Source organism: Misgurnus anguillicaudatus, chromosome 3, assembly GCF_027580225.2.
Source record: "Misgurnus anguillicaudatus chromosome 3, ASM2758022v2, whole genome shotgun sequence".
Lineage (NCBI taxonomy): Eukaryota > Metazoa > Chordata > Actinopteri > Cypriniformes > Cobitidae > Misgurnus > Misgurnus anguillicaudatus.
In genome coordinates, this window is record NC_073339.2 from 9,694,786 (window position 1) to 9,715,237 (window position 20,452).

The window sequence follows — 20,452 nt, forward strand, 5'->3', positions numbered from 1 at the left end:
GAATCGCCAATGTTACCTCAAATCACAATATCATGGGTACTTACACGACATACCTTTGTTTTTGTCCCATTTCTCTTTTGCAGCTTTGTCGTTTTTGTTGGTCTTCTCTGGATCTGGCGTTGTGAAGTGTTCAACTTCACGAGGCGCCGCAAAAACTGACATGCGGATGACATCACAGTACCGCGAGAGCATTCGTCCTCTTCACGATACTGATGAGATCGCATCTTTCCATTTCTTATTTCCATTTCATTATTTCCAAAAATACTGTAATACACTTTAGTATTTACTATAGTAAACTAGTAATTTGTACTTACTGCACTTTGTAAATGCATACTACAGTATTTTGTTGACCGTAGTAAATAGGATACTTTATTATGGTTCAAAAACACTGTATTTATAAATTTACTATAGTAAATACGAAGGTATTTTATATTATTTCATGTTCTTGATATTTAAAATTGACACCAAAGGAAGCCAAAAAATGTGTGTTTCATAAAATAAAGTTATAAAACTACGCTGGAACATCATAGGTTGAGTAAATTATTTTTATACTCTTATCCCTGCTGAAAAAAAAACAATAAAACCATTACAGAAATTCCTTATGGTTTCCATTAGGATTTAATGGCCCCACCAATAGAACCCAACACATACCAGTAGAGACCATTATAGTTTCCAATACAACCAATAAAATTCCCATTAAAACCAATAGAATTTCTGTAATGGTGTCTATTGTTTTTTTTAGCAGAATATCTATGAATTAAAGGGATAGTTGACCCAAAAATAAAAATTCTGTCATCACTTTCTCATCCTCATGTTGTATTGAACCTGTATGAACTTGTTCTGAGTTTCTTTATTCTGCTGAACACAAAAGAAGATATTTTGATAAATGATTATAAGCTAGCACACAATTGGTGGTACCCATTGACTTCCCTAGTATTTGTTTGTCTTACTATGGAACACAAAGGGTACCGTCACCTGCATGTGTACCATGATATATAAAAATATCTTCTTTTCTGTTCACCAATATAAGAAACTCATACAGCTTCAGAACAACATGAGGATGAGTAAATTATGACAGAATTTTCATTTTTGGGTCAACTATCCCCTTAATAGGTAATTGGTGCATAGGCTAGACATATATATAGCGCCGCCTACTGCAGAAATACGTTTAGTACAGGTTGTTGCCATTTTCAAAGACAAGGAAATAATCAATGCCAATGTCATTTGGTGATAAAGATGATTTTGATTTACTTTAAAATATTATAGGAATAATTTAAAATTAATAGTATAGTAGTGCAGTTGCGAATCAGAAATGTCTGTGGAAATGTGTCATGGATTGTTTTTGGCACATCTATATCCAAAGTATAGCCAACTATATGCCCACCAGAGGGCATTATAACTGATGTGCTGTCTTGGAGTGCCATCTCACATTAAATTCTAGTATGCTTTAGTATTTACTGTAGTAAAATTCCTAGATACTATGTTTTGAACCTTACTATAGTAAGTATAGTATGTAAATAGTAAGTAAAGAATAGTACATATATTTTTTCTTATCCTTCTAGAAGGAATACATCATCTACAATTGAAGCTTGTATCCTGTGAATACAGTAAATTACTGTAAAGATACTGATAAAGTTCTTTAATAATTACATTTCATATATAGGAAGACTTGATCATTGAAGAATAACAAGAGCTGTATGGTGCTCAAATGGTAGACACATTGAATTAGCAATACAAAGGCCATGGGTTTCAATCCTGGGGAATACATGTACTACAAAAAAATGATAGATTGAATGCAACATAGTTTGTTTTGGATAAAAGTGTCTGCCGATGAATTATAAACAAAACAATCTAGCAGCACACAGTGATCTTTCTTCGGGTATTTACACAATATTACATTCGTTAATCGTAACATTCTAGCACTTCATATGTCCGTCTCTTCATTCTAACGTCTTATCGCTCCAAGCCAAAGACTTTCTCTTAGCGAGCTCCATCCAGGACGGCTCAGCTCCATCTGACCGAGGCTGCAGGTGATGAGAGACCTCTGAAGATGATGATGCCGGTGAAGGCTCAGATGTAACAGCAGGTGCTGGTGCAGCGAAACACACACCGATGTGAATATCAATCAAAATCATGAGCTGATGGTAGAGGTTTAAAGAAACGTCGTGGCAGGTGTTTACCTTCTGTGTTGACAGGTGTGATGGGCTCTTGTCTAGTGGTCACATCCATCTTGTTGAAGACTGTTGCTTTCTTCTGTGCATCAGCTTCTGGTGTAGTGTTCCTGACTGCAGGTGTGCCTTTATCCTGCGAAACAATGCCACAGAAAGTGACCGTGAGAATGATCAACAGCAATAGTAGGCCTGTTGATGGGTTGAAGGTTCATCCGTGTCTTCAACGTGAGATTTGGAGCATCAAAGAATGCTTGATTTGAATCTTTGACATGACCTTACTTAGTCAATATTAAAGAAGATATCAAGGTTATATTTTGTTTGTTTTACGTAAGCACATGAAACTAAACTTTAGATTTTTTTACTCCAATGTCACCTTCGGTGCTCGGTAGAAAAGAAAATTAGTGCTCACCTTATTGTCTGCTAGTCTTCCTCCACCTGCTGTTTGGCTAAATGGGTTCTCTATTCTCCGGCCAGGTGAGATCGGCTTCTCTTTGTTCCCATTAGGTGCCAGTTTGGAGAGAGGTTTCTGTGTTAATTGTGAAGACTGTTGTGTGCTCATCTGATTCGTCGTGTTCAACGTGTGTTGTGTTTTCATTGGAAAATGGGTTAAAGGCTGTGTTTTCGGTGGAAAGGTTGGTTTTTGCAAGGAAGGTACTGTCGGAGAGTGGATTTGCGGTGACTTGCTCAAGAGAGGGTGGTAAACTTTGGTCTTCTCTCTAGCTAAACTCATCCAGCCCGGCTTAGATTCAGCATCTTTGCTTGATCCTATTGTGTCTTGGGTAGATGGTCTAACATCTGTAAAACAATACATGCATTTTTATATTAATATATACCACCATTGTGTTTTACATTTATGCATTTGGCAGATGGTTTAATCCAAATTATGAAACGGCCCGTTCTGGTCCTTCATTCTGATTGGTTAAAAGCGTTCTAAGTAGTGATAAAATACCCCGTTAACCCCACGGTTCAGACCGCATTACATATGTATCACTGCGCCACTGTTGCTGCGTACTGATTTATGAAAATAAACATCACAGTCTTTAATCATATTTTTAATTTTTCAACAATTGCACAATGAATGGCGATTTTTAGAGAGTCATCTCGTCAATAAAGAGAAAACGTTTCCTGAGGAGTTTCTACCTCAAATCCATATTTCCGCTATTATCCATTAGGTGGCGATCTTACCCAACTTGCACACTGATGCATTCACTCAACACTAAAAACACAGTGTAAGTTTTGATCATGGCTCCGACTCTGATCTCCGCTTTTAGCTTTCCGAAAATGACAATCGTTTCGCTAGATAAGACCCTTATGCCTCGTTTGCGATCGTTTAGACCCATTTGAAGCTGCGTTGAAACTGTGACTGTTGGGGTCCAATAAAGTCTATTAAATTGAGAAAAATCCTGAAATGTTTTCCTCAAAAAAATAAATTTCTTCTCGACTAAACAAAGAAAGACATCAACATTTTGGATCACATGGGAGTGAGTAAATAATCAGTATTTTTTTAAAGAAAGTGGAATATTCCTTCAAACGCAAAAATGCTTGCAGAGTATCTATATGGATAATATATGGATACAAAAAAGCCTACAATATATTTTTAGAGTATAAGTTAAAAAGTCACACTTACTGTCTGTGGCCGTGAACTGGGATTCCAGATTCTGTGAATCTTGTTTTCTGGGAACACTGGGCTTACTTCTGGAATTGCCATCAGATGTATTATTTTGCATCTCTGCTTTCCAAGCATGCTCTTGTGAGACGGATAGCATTTGGTTTGATTCATAACTGTATCGCTTGGTTTCATCCTTAAGTTTGTTAAAATCAGATCGATATTTCAGAGACAGCGAGGTGGTGCGAAGCTGCACACCAAAAGCATTCTTCCTGTCCTCGGGTTCCTCTGTTTTCTCTGCTTCCACGTGTTCTGTAGACGTCTCATTCTTCTTAAGATGGTTTCCCGGTGTTGGTTTGGACATAGTAGGAGATATGACTTCTCTATGAGAACTGCTCTTTGTCTCTTGCGTCTGATATTGGTGGTAATTCTGCAACTCTGTTGGTTTCATCTCCCTTCCTTCATCTTTCTGTGGTTCTGGGTTGGGTTTGCCAGATTGGATCTTGATTCCCGAAGCACCTTTCAAATTGACCTCATTATGCGTTGTTTTGGAGCGATACTTTGCAGATGCAATGGAGAACTGAAATGATGCAGAGTTAAGCGTCTGTGTGTCTTTTCCTGAAGGGGATCCAGAGGCTCCTTTAGGAGATAGTTCAGGTGTAGAAGGTTCTAGTCCAACCTCCCAAGGCTTTGTTGAAGCATCTATGGTTCCTTTTGGAGAAGAAGGGCTCCTAATTTCTAATTTAGGATTTTTGATGTGAGTCACAGGATGTAGTCTGAAGGATGTTTCTGGTTGGTTCCCATCTTTGTTCATATTGTCTGTGCTACACACAAGATTTTCACTTGATTTCCAAAATCGATCAGAAATTTGGATCTTGTTGGTGTCATGATTCTGGATGGGTGAATAAGCCCTTAATGGTTCAGTTTCCTTCGATATTTGTGTGGATTCTAGGAATCCTACAGGTGATGCTCTGCCTGAGGACAACCCGGACAACATGGGCTGAAGATAGAGAGGATTATTGGTGACCTTCACCTGAGATTCAATTAACACATCGGATTTTAGTGTCGACAGAAAATTAATTTCGGTAGGTTTATCATCCTCGTTCTGCACCGACAGTAATGGAGTGGTTGCTTTCGGTTCGGGAGAAGTAGGTTTCTCTCTCAGCTTCAGAGTCGGTGAGGAATATAACCGTTGGTGCATGGTCTCTGTGGAAGTCATGGTTTCATCATCATCATCATCGTCCTCCTCGGACAGAATGTTGTCTAAATCATTGACGCTTTCTGAACGATGCCTTGGAGAGATAGATACCTGGAGAAAGACCAAACTGCCATAAATTTACTGTACAAAGTGTCAAAAATTCGTAGGTGACTAATTGTAAGTGTTTAAGAAGTTGGCAAAGCCCTCTGAAGGTGCGTTCACACTAGATGCGAATAAAGCGTTAAGGGCGAGTAATTTACATATTAAAGCAACACTAAAGAGTTTATGCTCTTTGCTCCCCCTACAGGTTGGAAGCGGAATTGTCCATTACCACTGTCGTAAATAATTTAGCCTACTGCAGCAAAGCTGGCTCTGATTGGATTGTAGGTCTGCCGTAAAGCAAGTTTTTGTTGTTGTCACTCGAACTACAGGACCGCGACCCGACGGTTGGAAACTTCTTTAGTGTGGTTTTGACCGATAGAGGGCTGCAAAGCGAATGTGAAAGTGCCGTTCACCCTGTTTCGAGTGGAAGAACTTTTTTGGAAACGTTATTTTAAGGTAATAAAAACTCTTTGGTGTTGCTTTAAGTCAATGCAAAGACGCGATAGACATCCTGCGGCGTGATTTGCATGATTGGGGCATTGCGAATGATGCGATTTGCGCAAATGACGCGATTTGCGCAAATGACGCGATTTGCGCAAATGACGCGATTAGCGCAAATGACACGTTTTGCATGAATGACGCGTTTTGAGCGAATGAAGCTGTGAATTTGAAAAATCTGAACTTTGGCAGATATTCGCGCTACATTAACCAATAAGGAGCTTGCTCTAGTAGTGACGTTATTACGACATAGCTAGCGAAGGCAGAAATACGAAACAACAATGGAGGAGAAAATCATTGTTGCTGTATGTGGACACCTGCGCACTTTTAACTCTTTCCCCGAGTTAACTCGTCAATTAGCATAATAAAAAGTGTTCCTGGTGAATTTTTATGTTAATCTGTAATGCTGCTAGATGGCGCACTTACCCAATTTACGAAAAATCTGAAGCCAAAACGTTATTTATTAATTTTAAACTCTGTGTATGTTTTGTCAATCAAATGCTGGCGGGCAACTTTTTTAAAAAATGGCTGGCGAGGAATAAGTTAATACAAGGAATAAAAAGGATCTTGCTTGGAAGAAAGTGAGTAAGGGGGTCGGACAATTTGTTAAGTTGTAAAATCCTTCTTTACGTAATTTGAGCTATATGTACATATTGATACTACAAGCTAGCCAAAGCAGACAAATTGAGCATATTCGCGTCTGAATTATAAGCGCGAATGACACTAATTTCACACGTGAATGAAGCAAGTTATCTCAAAAATTTTCAAATGTCCAACTACGCACAAATAGCATGATTTATTCGATTCATGCGCATCTGGTGTGAACGCACAGTAAGTGTGTCTGACACGTTTTCTTGTAATGGTGTTACATGCAGTTTATTGACAGTAAGGTTGACAGCTTTATTTAAAGCATGTGAATAGATACTCATTTTATTGCATTTGGGATCTTACCGTTGGCCCTCTATTGGCCCGTGTGCTGACTCGCTGGTTCCTCGGTTTGACTGACATGCGATGGCGGGCAGCTGAGTTATCCAGGACGGGTGCACAACTCACAGGGCTATTGAAGTCAACTCCCGCTGGGGGTGTGGCTGGGGTTGGGCAGATGATTGGCTTAGAAACTGGGGACATAGGTCTTGATGATGGCTGGAAAGTGTCACCCTGAATGAGACACGGTTTGCTAGTCACATAATGTATATACAGAGATACTTAGTAATTTTTCAACAAGATTTTCTTTAAAAGTATGGATGGTGTAATTACACACAAAAATATTACCTGTTCCTCCTCTTCACTTCCTGTTCCTGCTAAACTCAAGGAGCTCAGATGATTCTGATACTCTGGATGCTACAAGAGAAATGGCATTACAGTGATATGGTAACTGAGCAAAAAACAAAAAAGCCCATGTGTTCATTTGTATTGTTTGTCACCTTGTACACGGCGTCCTGCATCACTTGCTCATGGAAGGACATCTCAGGTGGGCTGCAGGGTAAGCCGTCATCCTCTGAAGTTGCTCCTGAGTCTTCTGTGCGTCTGCCAGGTATCAGCATTGGAGGAGGTCCTAGACGTAAGTTCTGCTGCTGTAGTTTCAACTAACAAAGAGAGACATCTGACCACAAATGTATTGAAACTCATGTTCGACTTTTGCAAAAACAAAATGCTGGTGCTTCTACATAATATCAGAGAGGAAATTCCTTAATAAGCTCACTCCCAGGGATCACAATGGATAGAAATGTATTTTAAAAACTCCAATGCAAAACCAGCTAAGTGCGTCTGAATTTTTTTGTAAATAAGCTTTTTTTATAAGGCTCCTAATGGATTCTGACATTAAACCGGTATTTCTGAATGGCCTGAGGTCGGGATTAAGCGGATTTGAAGCGAAAGTATTTGATGAATGTATAATACTTGCCGACAGCATTTGGTTAATATCATAATCTCATTTTTGACAAAGGTGGCATTTAGCTGCTTTTGCATTTTGCTCTTTATTTCTTTGGTATACCTGTAGGGCCTTGATTTTTCCATGCACGTTCTCTTGTGAAAGAACCCGTGTTGGTTCTGTGGACTGTGGCTGGTCAGTAAAGAAGATGCTGTCGTGAGAAAGCGCTCTGGAGCTTAAGCACTGAGGATACCTGTGGATTAAATTCAATAGGTTTTTGTTACAGTCATTACCATGTATGACTACTTTAAATTCATATGGATTTTTAAGATTTGGATTTCTTTTCTAATATCTGCACTCTTTAGGTTAAAGTCTCATCAAGATATTTTCCCATAATGTTCCTTACGTTATGTAGGATTATGACGCAATTGTAAACATTAACCACATATATGGAGCATATATGTGGTTGCTTGATAGCTCAACTGTGTTGTCTGTCAGTCTGAAATAATTCATTCATTCATTCATTCAATTTGAATATTTTAATCCAGTGTTACTTCTATTAAGCGCTCATAAAGCATCTTGTAACACAAGTTATTTTGGGCAGTCAATAACAACTTTGTGTTACGGGACGAAATGGGGATGAGTCACATTAATTATTTGACTGATTGACCGGTCGAATACTTACAAAAAGTCATCCTCAGAATCGTAGCTTTCTCTTTCGCCTTCTGGGGCAGTGATGTCACTGGCCGATTGGCTTTGCTTCATCAGACCTTCATTTTCCTTCTTCTTCAGTTTCCCAAAAAAACGTGTCTTCAGCTGCTTAAACCGTGACTTCTTCCTACCTATGAATGGAAACCAAATCAGGATTAGAATACAACATTCACGATAATATGATTTGCACTACTAAGGTTGTGGGTTCTTTCCCAGGGAGCACACATAATTATAAAACACATGCATGTGGTATATTAAAGGGCACATATTATGCAAAATCCACTTTTACAAGGTGTTTGGACATCTAGATAAGGTCGAACCGTGCTGTTTTCCTCCCACAATTCGGCATGCACATGCCCTGCAGTACACCACGTTATATACGACCACGCAACTCTAACATAGTTTGATGAATAAAACAATGCATACAACCGCTAATGTATTGTTCTGAATAAGGTCTGCGTGTTTACGTGAGAGTACCTGTCCAATCATCTCATAGTATGCAAATGGTTTTTATTTTTATAAAAAAGCCTGTTGTGACCAAAGTTTTAGGTGTTCTTCTTAGAATTTGACAGTAGCCTTTTTTCCCTTAAACATACACACCGAACTGTACTGAAACCGTGATCCTAAATCCGTGACACAAACCGAACCATTAGTAATTTGAACCGTTGCACCCCTATTGGACATAAATTTGTGTTGGCAGTGTGTGAACACACCCACCCTAAATTGAAGAAGATACACCCACCCCACTTTTAAAGCACAGCTTCTCGTCTAGATCCGGTCGTGATGCGCCAGCGTGACCCCACGCAATACGTCATGACGTCAAGAGGTTACAGAAGACGAACGCGAAACTCCGCCCCGGTGTTTACAAGTGTGTTGAAAGAGGACCGTTCCTACGTTGTTGTATGTCAACTGATAGTAATTAATGTCTTTGTGTCAGTTTATTGTTTACAATGGTCCCCAAATGTGCGTTTTATATATGTAACACGTGACCTCCCTATGTCACTACACATTTACGTTAGGTCGCGCTGGACCGGATCTAGACGAGAAGTTGTGCTTTAAAAGTGTATATTTGTTATTTTTCTTGTCAAAAATGACAATCGTTTTGCTAGATAAGACTCTTATGCCTCATTTGGGATTGTTTATAGTCCTTTGAAACTCCGTTGAAAAAAACTGTTACGTGTTGAGTTAAGTGTTAATTGTTGGTGTCTATTAAAGTCCATTAAAATGAGAACAATCCTGCAATGTTTTCCTCAAAAAACATTATTTCTTCTCGACTGAACAAAGAAAGACATCAACATTTTGGATGACATGGTGGTGAGTAAATTATGGAATATTCCTTTAAAGTCACTGAATAACAGCAATTTATACGTTGTTTGTCAACCATAACAGCCTACATAAAGCCTAATTAACAAAATTATTTGTTATTAGTTGCTAATAAGGCTGTGTGTTACAAGTTACAAAAGAGTTTAAAGCTTATTTGTTTCAGTGTATCTTTTTTTGTGAATGTTACCAAATTGTGTGAGTGTATTTAAATAAAAGACCAAAACGAACCTGTCGGATCCTCTCCATTTTTGTCCATTTCTCCAAGATTAGAGTCCATGTCTTTATCTGCTGGTGCAACTAGGACTTATCTTCAAAAGAAACCTAAAAAAGAAAGAATATCCAAATCTATGATATCCGATGACGCCTGTAAACTGAATTAATACAAAACGCATTCAGTTGTATGAGAGACGCTGCATGTGTTTACAGATATAAAAAGGCGTTGATGACAGGTGACTAATACACTGTGTTTGCATGCATTTTAGTGCGTTATTTCCTGTGTTCAAAGGTGATAAAACTTTGTCCCGGGCATTAGTAAGATTCCTGTACGACGCCCTTATAAGGAAATATCCGCTTTGTACCTGGTTTCAGATTAAAGGTCCTCCCTTAAATGGCTGGGTTTACTATTTACTATTACCACTCACAAGCTTCGATTACATTACTGAGATCAGATCTTGTCAGGTATATGACTCTAATGTAAAATATTGTATACAAACGACATTAAGATACAGTATCGACTCACTGACATGATTTATGACGTAGATAAAACAGGAAACGCTCGTGTCAGTAAATGCAGGCGTATCCCTCTCTCGCTCTTTGCTTTTTATTTTTGCAAACATGGCCACACATAACATATGCTTTCATCCTGTTGGGCTCGTCTTACCGGGAAACCACAGAGTGCCTAACTGCCTCCTCTGTCTTTTAATCGGCTTTGTATTGTTATATATCAGTGGAGAGAAGGGAGAGAGTACTTAACTTGGCCTGGGCAGAGATACCTATTGCCTAGTGATGCACAAGTGTGACGCAAACAACACAGCCTGGGAAACCAAGCCTAGTCTAAGGCCTTTAAATGCATTAATCACAGATTCACTTGTTTGTAAGAGAGCAAAGCGCTGGCAGATCCAGGATATCCCAGTACTCCAGTCTCACTTTAGTTAAATGAACTGGATTTAATTAACTGGAAAATGAAAGTCGTGCATGTCCATGCAAAACTAGCTGCCATGGTTTTAGGCGTTGTGGGTGAATTGAGAACTCAAATTGCTACAACGTTAAAACTGTGATAGGAAGTCTCATGAAATCTTATGCAAATCTCATGAAATCTCCTTTAAACTGAGATATGAAGTCTCATGAAATTGTATGAAAATCTCATTAAGTCTCATGAAATCTTGTGAAAATCTCATGAAGTCTTAAGAAATCTCATTTAATCTGAGATATAAAGTCTCATGAAAATTTTATGAAAATCTCATGAAATCTCATTAAAACTGAAATATAAAGTCTCATGAAATCTCACTAAAACTGAGATATAAAGTCTCATGAAATCTTATGAAAATCTCATGAAATCTCCTTTAAACTGAAATATAAAGTCTCATGAAATCTCATTAAAACTGAGATATAAAGTCTCATGAAATCTTATGAAAATCTCATGAAATCTCCTTTAAACTGAGATATGAAGTCTCATGAAATTTTATGAAAACTCGTTTAAACTGAGATATGAAGTCTTATGAAATCTCATTTAATCTGAGAAATAAAGTCTTGTGAAATCTTGTGAAAATCTCATAAAGTCTTATGAAATCTCATTAAAACTGAGATATAAAGTCTTGTGATATCTTGTGAAAATCTCATGAAAGTCTTATGAAATCTCATTAAAACTGAGATATGAAGTCTAGTGAAATCTTATATAAATCTCATTAAGTCTCATGAGATCTTGTGAAAATCTCATGAAGTTTTATGAAATCTCATTAAAACGGAAATATAATGTCTTTTGAAAGCTCATGAAGTCTCATGAAATCTCATTAAAACTGAGATATAAAGTCTCATGAAATCTTATGAAAATCTCATGAAATCTCGTTTAAACTGAGATATGAAGTCTTATGAAATCTCATTAAAACTGAGATATAAAGTCTTGAGATATCTTGTGAAAATCTCATGAAAGTCTTATGAAATCTCATTAAAACTGAGATATGAAGTCTAGTGAAATCTTATATAAATCTCATTAAGTCTCATGAGATCTTGTGAAAATCTCATGAAGTTTTTTATGAAATCTCATTAAAATCTCATTAAGTCTCATGAAATCTCATTAAAACGGAAATATAATGTCTTTTGAAAGCTCATGAAGTCTTATGAAATGTCATTAAAACTGAGATATGAAGTCTCGTAAAATCTTATAAAAAACTCATTAAGTCTCATGAAGTCTTGTGAAAATCTCATGAAGTCTTATGAAATCTCATTTAATCTGAGATATAAAGTCTCATACAATTTTATGAAAATCTCATTAAGTCTCATGAAATCTTGTGAAAATCTCATGAAGTCTTATGAAATCTCATTTAATCTGCGATATAAAGTCTCATGAAAATGTTATAAAATCTCATGAAATCTCATTAAAACTGAAATATAAAGTCTCATGAAATCTCATTAAAACTGAGATATAAAGTCTTGTGAAATCTTGTGAAAATCTCATGAAATCTTGTGAAAATCTCATGAAATCTCATTAAAACGGAGAAATAAAATCTTGTGAGATCTTGTGAAAATCTCATGAAAGTCTTATGAAATCTCATTAAAACTGAGATATAAAGTCTTGTGATATCTTGTGAAAATCTCATTAAAATCTTATGAAATCTCATTAAAACTGAGATATAAAGTCTCACGAAATTGTATTAAAACTGAGATATGAAGTCTCGTGAAATCTTATGAAAATCTCATTAAGTCTCATGAGATCTTGTGAAAATCTCATGTAAGTCTTATGAAATCACATTAAAACTGAGATATAAAGTCTCATGATATTGTATTTAAATCTCATTAAAGCGCATTAAAAGTGAGATATGAAGTCTCGTGAAATCTAATGAAAATCTCAATAAGTCTCAAGAGATCTTGTGAAAATCTCATGAAGTTTTATGAAATCTCATTAAAACGGAAATATAATGTCTTTTGAAAGCTCATGAAGTCTTATGAAATCTCATTTAATCTGAGATATAAAGTCTCATGAAAATGTTATGAAAATCTCATGAAATCTCATTAAAACTGAAATATAAAGTCTCATGAAATCTCATTAAAACTGAGATATAAAGTCTCATGAAATCTTGTGAAAATCTCATGAAATCTCGTTTAATCTGAGATATGCAGTCTTATGAAATCTCATTAAAACTGAGATATAAAGTCTTGTGATATCTTGTGAAAATCTCATGAAGTCTCACGAAATCTTGTCAAAATCTCATGAAAGTCTTATGAAATCTCATTAAAACTGAGATATGAAGTCTAGTGAAATCTTATATAAATCTCATTAAGTCTCATGAGATCTTGTGAAAATCTCATGAAGTTTTATGAAATCTCATTAAAACTGAGATATAAAGTCTCATGAAATTGTACGAAAATCTCATGACGTCTCATGAAATTTCATTAAAAATGAGATATGAAATTATATGAAAACCTCATGAAAATTTCTGAGCTATGAAGTCTTGTGAAACCTCATGACATTTTCTGACATCTGAGCCATAAAGTTCTACGAAATCTGATAAAAAAGCTCTGAGCTATAAGTCTACTGAAATCTCAAGAGAAAATGAAAACTTCAAATTCTTCTTAGCTATGAAGTCTCATGAAATCTTATGAAATCCTCTGAGCTGTGAAATCTCATGAAAACTTCTGAGCTATGAATTCTCATTAGGTCTCATGAACCAGCAACCTCTATACAATAAAATTGTCTTGAGTAAATGTAACAACTTAAATTACATTATCATACTTTATAATCAAACTTTAATAGTTGAGGGTAAAAATGATGCTTGCCTTAGTAAACAACAGCACTATAAAAGACAAACATGATATAATTTGTCATGGCTGTAACATTATACTGAGCTAAAGGGGAAATTAAAGATCAAGCTTTGGTGCATATGTATACGCGTGTCTTGTCTAATGAAAAACTGGGTAATCAAATCCAACAATGTTTTATGTACTTGGCTCGGCAGGACATAAGCATACGCACACATACACACCCGACTCTATTGTTCTCGCTTCATAACCAAACAATCCAATAACAGAAATACCAAGAAGCCTGGTTTTCCATTCATTATGCTATAGTCACGATGCCACATGTGACGCGGAGCATGCAAAAGATGACAAAGGATTTGCAATGATCAAGTGGAGAGGATTAGCATTAACACAATAGGCTCTTGTTGAACCAAAAGATCAAAAATCAATTATGTAAGAACAGAGGCAAGCTAGAACATCAGGGTTCAGCTTCCCTCGTCTTCCCTCAGGTTGTATTCACAAGCATCAACTTATTGGATGCAAATTTATATGTGATAAGGATGACAACACAAAATATTCATAATATAATATCTATTGTAAACTAAGTTAATCTCAATTCAAATTATTAGATATTACATCAAGAAATTAAAATTATGTTTACTTTACCTTTAGTCATTCAAAACCTGTATAACTTGTATCTAACCAGGATGTCCAAGCTTCTTCTGAATGTGCGCTATCCCTATTGGAAAGCATTTATTCCCAAATTCTTTAAACTTACCTGCGCCTTTAACCTCAGCAACAAGGTCTCCAGTCCTAAATGGTTTAGATCACTGACATCTGCAAATTAAGTTTAAGAGAGGATTTTAGCACAGTAGACAGGCAGAAAGACAGACAATAGCCTCTTTCACACAGTAATTCTGGTAAATTACCATGAATTTACCAGAAGAATTTACCAGTAAATACAAAAATGTGCTGTTCACACACGCAGTGGCGTTCCGTTATTTTACCAGTAAGACATCATTCACACATTACTATCAAAATACCGGTAAATTCGTTGAGAAAGCGGAAGTACCTGTAGCACGCGGCGAGCTCAGTGTTGTGTTTGTAAAAAAAACACGTCGTTCATATCCACGGTCCGTATTTTGCTGTTTTCACGTCTGTGGTAAACAGTCGCAAAGTTGCTCATGACCAAACAACATTGAATGAGACGACGTCAAACCGAAAATGCGTTTTTAACAACACTACTGTTTGCACGTTAGGCTTCACAGAGGGCGTGCTAAGGACGTCGGCAATTCGGGGGTAAGCTGTTTTAAACAACTTTGGTGAAGAAATGTGGACGTAAACTTCAGGTGTGCTCAACTTTCAAGCAGCATGTGTGTGGAAACGTCTGTAAACAGTGCGGGGGTAAACGCGTCATCTGTATTAAAACGCTATGATCAACCCAGTCTCACCCCATGTCGTCAATATTTGACGACACTTGACCATTCGTCAATATGTGACGCGGAGGGTATACCTTTTGTGTCATTTTTTGACGAACTGGGGACTTCAATACTATTACGTCCGTTGCGTTCTCTTCTCTTGTTTTCTTGCCATTTTCGCGTCGGTTTGGGGTTGGATCTACATAATGACATCCCTACCCAAACCTAACTCTAACCCCAACGCCAGGTGACAACTGTTTCTAACCCCAACGCCAGGTGACAACTGTTTAATTTCGCATACACTGTTTAATTTTGCGTACACTGTTTAATTTTGCGTAATCTAACCCTAAACCGACGCGAAAATGGTAAGAAAATAGGAGAAGAGAATGCAACGGACGTAATAGTATTGAAGTCCCCAGTTCGTCAAAAAATGACGCGAAAGGTATACCCTCCGCGTCACATATTGACGAATGGTCAAGTGTCGTCAAATATTGACGACATGGGGTGAGACTGTGTTACTATGATTGGCCCGAAGCTGTCAGCACGGTCTGACGTCGTCCGTTCTAAATGCCGGTAATCCTTTAATTTTCGTTCACACATAGCGCTTACCGGTAAATTACTGGTAATCTTACAACCTGTCTTACTGGGAAATTGGGAGCACTGATTTACCGGAAAGGTTCTGTTCACACATGATCTGTTAACTGCAATTTACCAGTAAATTACCAGTAAAGACTGTATGTGTGAAAGGGACTAATGTGTGTGTAAGAAAAAGAGAGAGAGAGATTAATTTAATCTTGACTTAATATCTTCAAGGGAACACAAAAGTTTAGCACAAACTCACGGGTGTTTTCGAAAGTGAGTGGCAACCTGTTCATCTCCAGAAATGATATAAAAACTACGCCATATAACAGCTTTACGCGAAGAACTGATCCAAATCTAAATCACTACTTGCAGAAAATCTTTCTTCTGAGTTGAATTTGTCATTTGTGTTTTCGATATTATTTTCTCAAGGGATCTGGAGGGAAGTCCCTCTCTGTAGTAAAGTCCCTGGCTATGGCATACTTGTCCTTATTAAGAGTTAATAAGTATAGATGTAACTATGCCAAGTGACTTCTTTTAAAATATTAAACAGAAATGTAATGCTCTAATATCCTATTTGCTTAAACAAGATAACCATGTTCTAGGTAGAGGGTCATTGTGGTTTGGAGTTTGAATAGGTTTGAATCTAGGGCATGGCTCTTTTACACAGTCACAAATGTCTCTTAGAGACAAGAAGCTGTACAAACACATACACACAAAGTATAAAGAGAAGACTTTAGGAGGACGTCGCAAGATTGACTGGTACTTAATGTTCCTCTCTGAAATAATTCAGCCATGATTGAGGAGCATTGCTGTAGAAACAAAATGAAATGGGGCTCATTTACGTCACACCGTTTCAGACCAATGAATCCGGTTTCTAGGAGCATTCATCTGAGTATACTACCGTGATTTAGTTAACCAGACATTAACCCCGCGGAGAATCTCCTGTGGAGGATACAGTTAAACATTCACTTTGAGTGAATGTGGATGCTTTGCCAATGAAAATAATGATAGACTTGTGAACAAAAGCTCTTTGCTTCTTGTACCATCTCGAGTCCAGATTTTTACAACAGTGAAATTTCTGTAATATTTATCGTATTTTGTGAAATTCAAGGCTAAAGTCTCATCAACTAATTCTGATATTTGAAGCATCAAAGTTTGATTTCACATTGATTTCAAACTTAGTCAATATTAAAGATAAAGTGGTCCCTTGCTGTCACTTGGGCGGTACCCTTTCAAAAAGTAAGTACACATTAGAGTTCAAATTAGTGCCTCAAAGGCATAGATGAATAATTAGAGTTCTGTACATGGTAATGACAAATCGTGAGCTTGAAAAATGATTGTTTCCTCCTCACTATGTAAACCTTGTGCAAGCAAAAGACCACCGGAAAACAGGCCAATCTCAACATAACACCAACTGTAGCATCACTGTCGAGATGTACACCCCAACATTAAATTAATTACAATGTTGTTACAATGCTAAAACAAAGTTGTGGCTGCTGAGTTAGCGCTATATGCTAGTTAATGCTATATGCTAGTGTTTAAGCTGAAGTTCTACTATTGACGTTACATTTACGTTTTGCAGGTCCATACACAAACTTACCACTCAGAAACGTCCATTAACAATCTCCAAACTACTGATTATTCCTCAAAGTCTGTATCTTCGTCTGATACAGGCTCAAACATATGGCCTGTTTGCATAGACACAGAGCTACTGAAATGAGCCGCTCTGAGCAACAGCCAATCAGAGCATAGTCCATTTTCTCAAAAAAAATCCAGATAATTTACTCACCACCATGTCATCCAAAATGTTGATGTCTTTCTTTGTTCAGTCGAGAAGAAATTATGTTTTTTGAGGAAAACATTCCAGGATTTTTCTTATTTTAATGGACTTTAACAGACCCCAACACTTAACACTAAACTCAAAACTCAGAGTTTCAAAGGACTCTAAACGATCCCAAATGAGGCATAAGGGTCTTATCTAGCGAAACAATTGTCATTTTTGACAAGAAAAATAAAAAATATGCACTTTTAAACCACAACTTCTCTTCTGCCTCCGGCTGTGTGACGAGCCAGTGCGACCTCACGTAATAATGCCGTCAAGAGGTCACAGAGGACGAACGCGAAACTCCGCCCCAGTGTTAACAAGCGTCTTGAAAGAGGTCCGTTCCTACGTTGTTGTATGTCAACTGATACTAATTAATGTCTTTGTGTCAATTTATTGTTTAAAATGGTCCAGAATTTTTATATATGTAACACGTGACCTCCCTACGTCACTACGCATTTACGTTAGGTCGTGCTGGACCGGACCTAGACGAAAAGTTGTGGTTTACAAGTATATATTTTTTATTTTTCCTGTCAAAAATGACAATCGTTTCGCCAGATAAGACACCCATGCCTCGTTTGGGATTGTCCATAGTCCTTTGAAACTCCGTCGATAAAAACTGTTAAATGTTGAGCCAAGTATTAATTGCTGGTGTCTATTAAAGTCCATTAAAATGAGAAAAATCCTGGAATGTTTTCCTCAAAAAACATAATTTCTTCTCGACTGAACAAAGAAAGACATCAACATTTTGAATGACATGGTGGTGAGTAAATTATCTGGATTTTTTAAAGAAAATAGACTAATCCTTTAAGACTAGTCCTAGACTAAGACACACGTTTGAGCAGTCTCAACTGAAAATAACTTGCACTGACAGATCTTAAAATATGCCAGCGCCATTCATTTGTCTCAAGATACATACCAGTAACATCTTTTCCTTAGGCATGTTTATATAGGATGCTTAAATGTCTTAATTTAACTAAGGCCTAGTCCTGGCTTTAGTCTGTGAAACCAGGCCTTTGTTTTTGCTGGTGTTTTTGGATAAGCTGTCGGGTTTGGGGCGGCTGGGTATCTTACTTTATTTTGAGCCAACAAATCTTTTTTACAGTGCATGTACTCCATTGTTAACTATATTCAAAAAGTGCTATGCTTTTGTTTTTTCTTGATTTTTCTGTACTTTTTTTGGTTTCCATTTCATGTAAAGCTGCTTTGTAGCGCTATATTAATAAATTAGGTTGAATTGAAAGCATGGTTCAATCTGCCATATTAAAGCCTTGACATTAAAACATGGTGGCTTTTCTGTGCTAGGTACATTTAATGTATTTGCATATGTCAGTTGTCATATCAACCATGTTTTCTGTGCAAGATCCTTGTAAATGCAGTAAGCACACCACTTAAAATCTCTATGAGTATATTCAATCTCTGAGGTTTAAATGACATTTATGTAAAACATTTTGTTTTGCCCAAACAGGTTACAGGAAACTCACAGTATATCAAAAATCCAAGTTTGCTGTCTGTGCAATTAAAGTAAATGTACACCTGTGACTTCCCTTGCAGGTAACACAAGAGGAGACCTTTCCCAGCGGACCGTTTCTAAAATAAGCTCTGAATCAACAACTTGCGAATGTCAAAGCTTTCAGACGGCTCATAAAGAGCACACAGATGTAAAATCCAAGTAGATAATATGGTGTAGCTGGCAACCAACTAACTTGATTGTATAACCGAAAACCCTGAGATCGGGGCAGAAATATCATCTAACTGTAACTCACCTTTTCAGCATTGTTCTTTTAGACTTGACCTTCCCTTTTCTCTACTTATGAATGCATCAATTCAAGTCCTGTGTTACGCAGGTGAAATGCAATCTGTGCAGAGGGGAAAAAGTAGTCAGTCCATTCACTGAAAAACAGGCACACGAAATCCCTCAACAATTTTCAAAGTCATGATAAACGCCATCCTATGAGACATCTATAAAATGAATCGACCCTAAGAGACATGAGGTCTAACATTAGGAAAACAACTGGATCGAGTTACAGTTTTTTAATATAGGGCACTCATTATAATACATAGTATACTTTTTGCATAGCACAGTTAATAAAGGATGAGATCGTATTACTATGTAATAATAATTGTAAAAGTATAGAATAGTAAAGTGTATAGTATGTTTCATATTATAGTATGGTAGTAGATATGTAATACATTTGTAATACTTTTACTATAATTTTTAATTTGGTTAAAGTTTCTGTTGGTAAAGATCTGTTTAGCCCTCTCTGCAGCTTGGTCTTGTAAACAGCAACATTAACTGTAGGGTGACTAATCTGCTTGAACATTAACTGTGTTGTTAAAATACCCAAGCCATCTTTAACCCTGCTGTATGCTAACTGACCTTTGGATTGAATTGACATTAATGGAAGCCAGACACAGAGGTCTTTCCCAAGCAAGCACAACAAGTCACGGTCAATCTATTACCCATTTCTTTATTAAACAGACAAGCCTTGCCATACATTAATGGACTGATGAAAAATACCAGTTTCTTGGTATGGGACTAAACTGACATGTACAGAAACCACTTATATTAAAATGATCTTCAAGATGAACACACGTTTAAGTAAACATGAGGTACTTGTGATTGTATAGTGCATGACATCATGCATTAACATCCGCCTCGTGTACGTACACAACGTTATTCACTTATTCATTTTCTACATTTAAGACGCTTTTAATAAACATTTTAACTTGTAGTAAAACTAATCAGAGAATTCAAAAATCAGATGAATTGCTGTATATAGCAACTTAACGTAACAATACAATTGGGTATTCTGTATTTGTACGGTTTTTTATATGACAAATACTTCCCAACGCGTTTATTTTCTTCACTTTATTTTCTGTCTAAACCAAGACAACGACATACATGACAAATGCTTAATTAATATTCGTCTTTTTTATCAACTATTTCAATAACCTTTCCTGAAATGATGTTTCATTTTCTCAGAACCGACTGTAAACTATTATAATGATTATAAACATGAACACAATGATAATCAAAGTTACTTTCTTACCTTTGCGGGATAGAAATACAGGAAAGCACACCTGCGTTTCGGTAATATCATCTATAATGTTCGAGGAGCTCGAACAACAGCGCGCTCAGGTTAGTAGACACGCCCATTTGATGATGTCACATTGCGTCACATCGCACGGGCAGG

At 36.9% G+C, this 20,452-nt stretch overlaps 1 protein-coding gene across 2 annotated transcripts; it reads right to left on the bottom strand.

Annotated features, from left to right (window-relative positions):
* Window positions 1-1,624: 1,624 nt before the first annotated feature.
* On the bottom strand, window positions 1,625-20,430 carry cracdlb (cracd like b). Of its 2 annotated transcripts, XM_055204544.2 has the most exons (13): window positions 20,309-20,430; window positions 19,022-19,114; window positions 14,212-14,270; window positions 9,708-9,800; window positions 8,131-8,287; window positions 7,569-7,698; window positions 7,000-7,161; window positions 6,848-6,916; window positions 6,527-6,733; window positions 3,799-5,086; window positions 2,581-2,966; window positions 2,181-2,304; window positions 1,625-2,089 (listed from the first exon to the last, which is right to left on the bottom strand). In XM_055204544.2, exons 4-13 carry the CDS (start codon window positions 9,754-9,756, stop codon window positions 1,941-1,943), a joined length of 2,721 nt encoding a protein of 906 aa, XP_055060519.2. In that variant the 5' UTR covers window positions 9,757-9,800; window positions 14,212-14,270; window positions 19,022-19,114; window positions 20,309-20,430; the 3' UTR covers window positions 1,625-1,940. The 2 variants fall into 2 exon arrangements, with proteins under 2 accessions (XP_055060519.2, XP_055060520.2); XM_055204545.2 differs by lacking the exons at window positions 8,131-8,287; window positions 9,708-9,800; window positions 14,212-14,270; window positions 19,022-19,114; window positions 20,309-20,430 and having other exon boundaries at window positions 7,000-7,178.
* Between the last annotated feature and the right edge of the window lie 22 nt (window positions 20,431-20,452).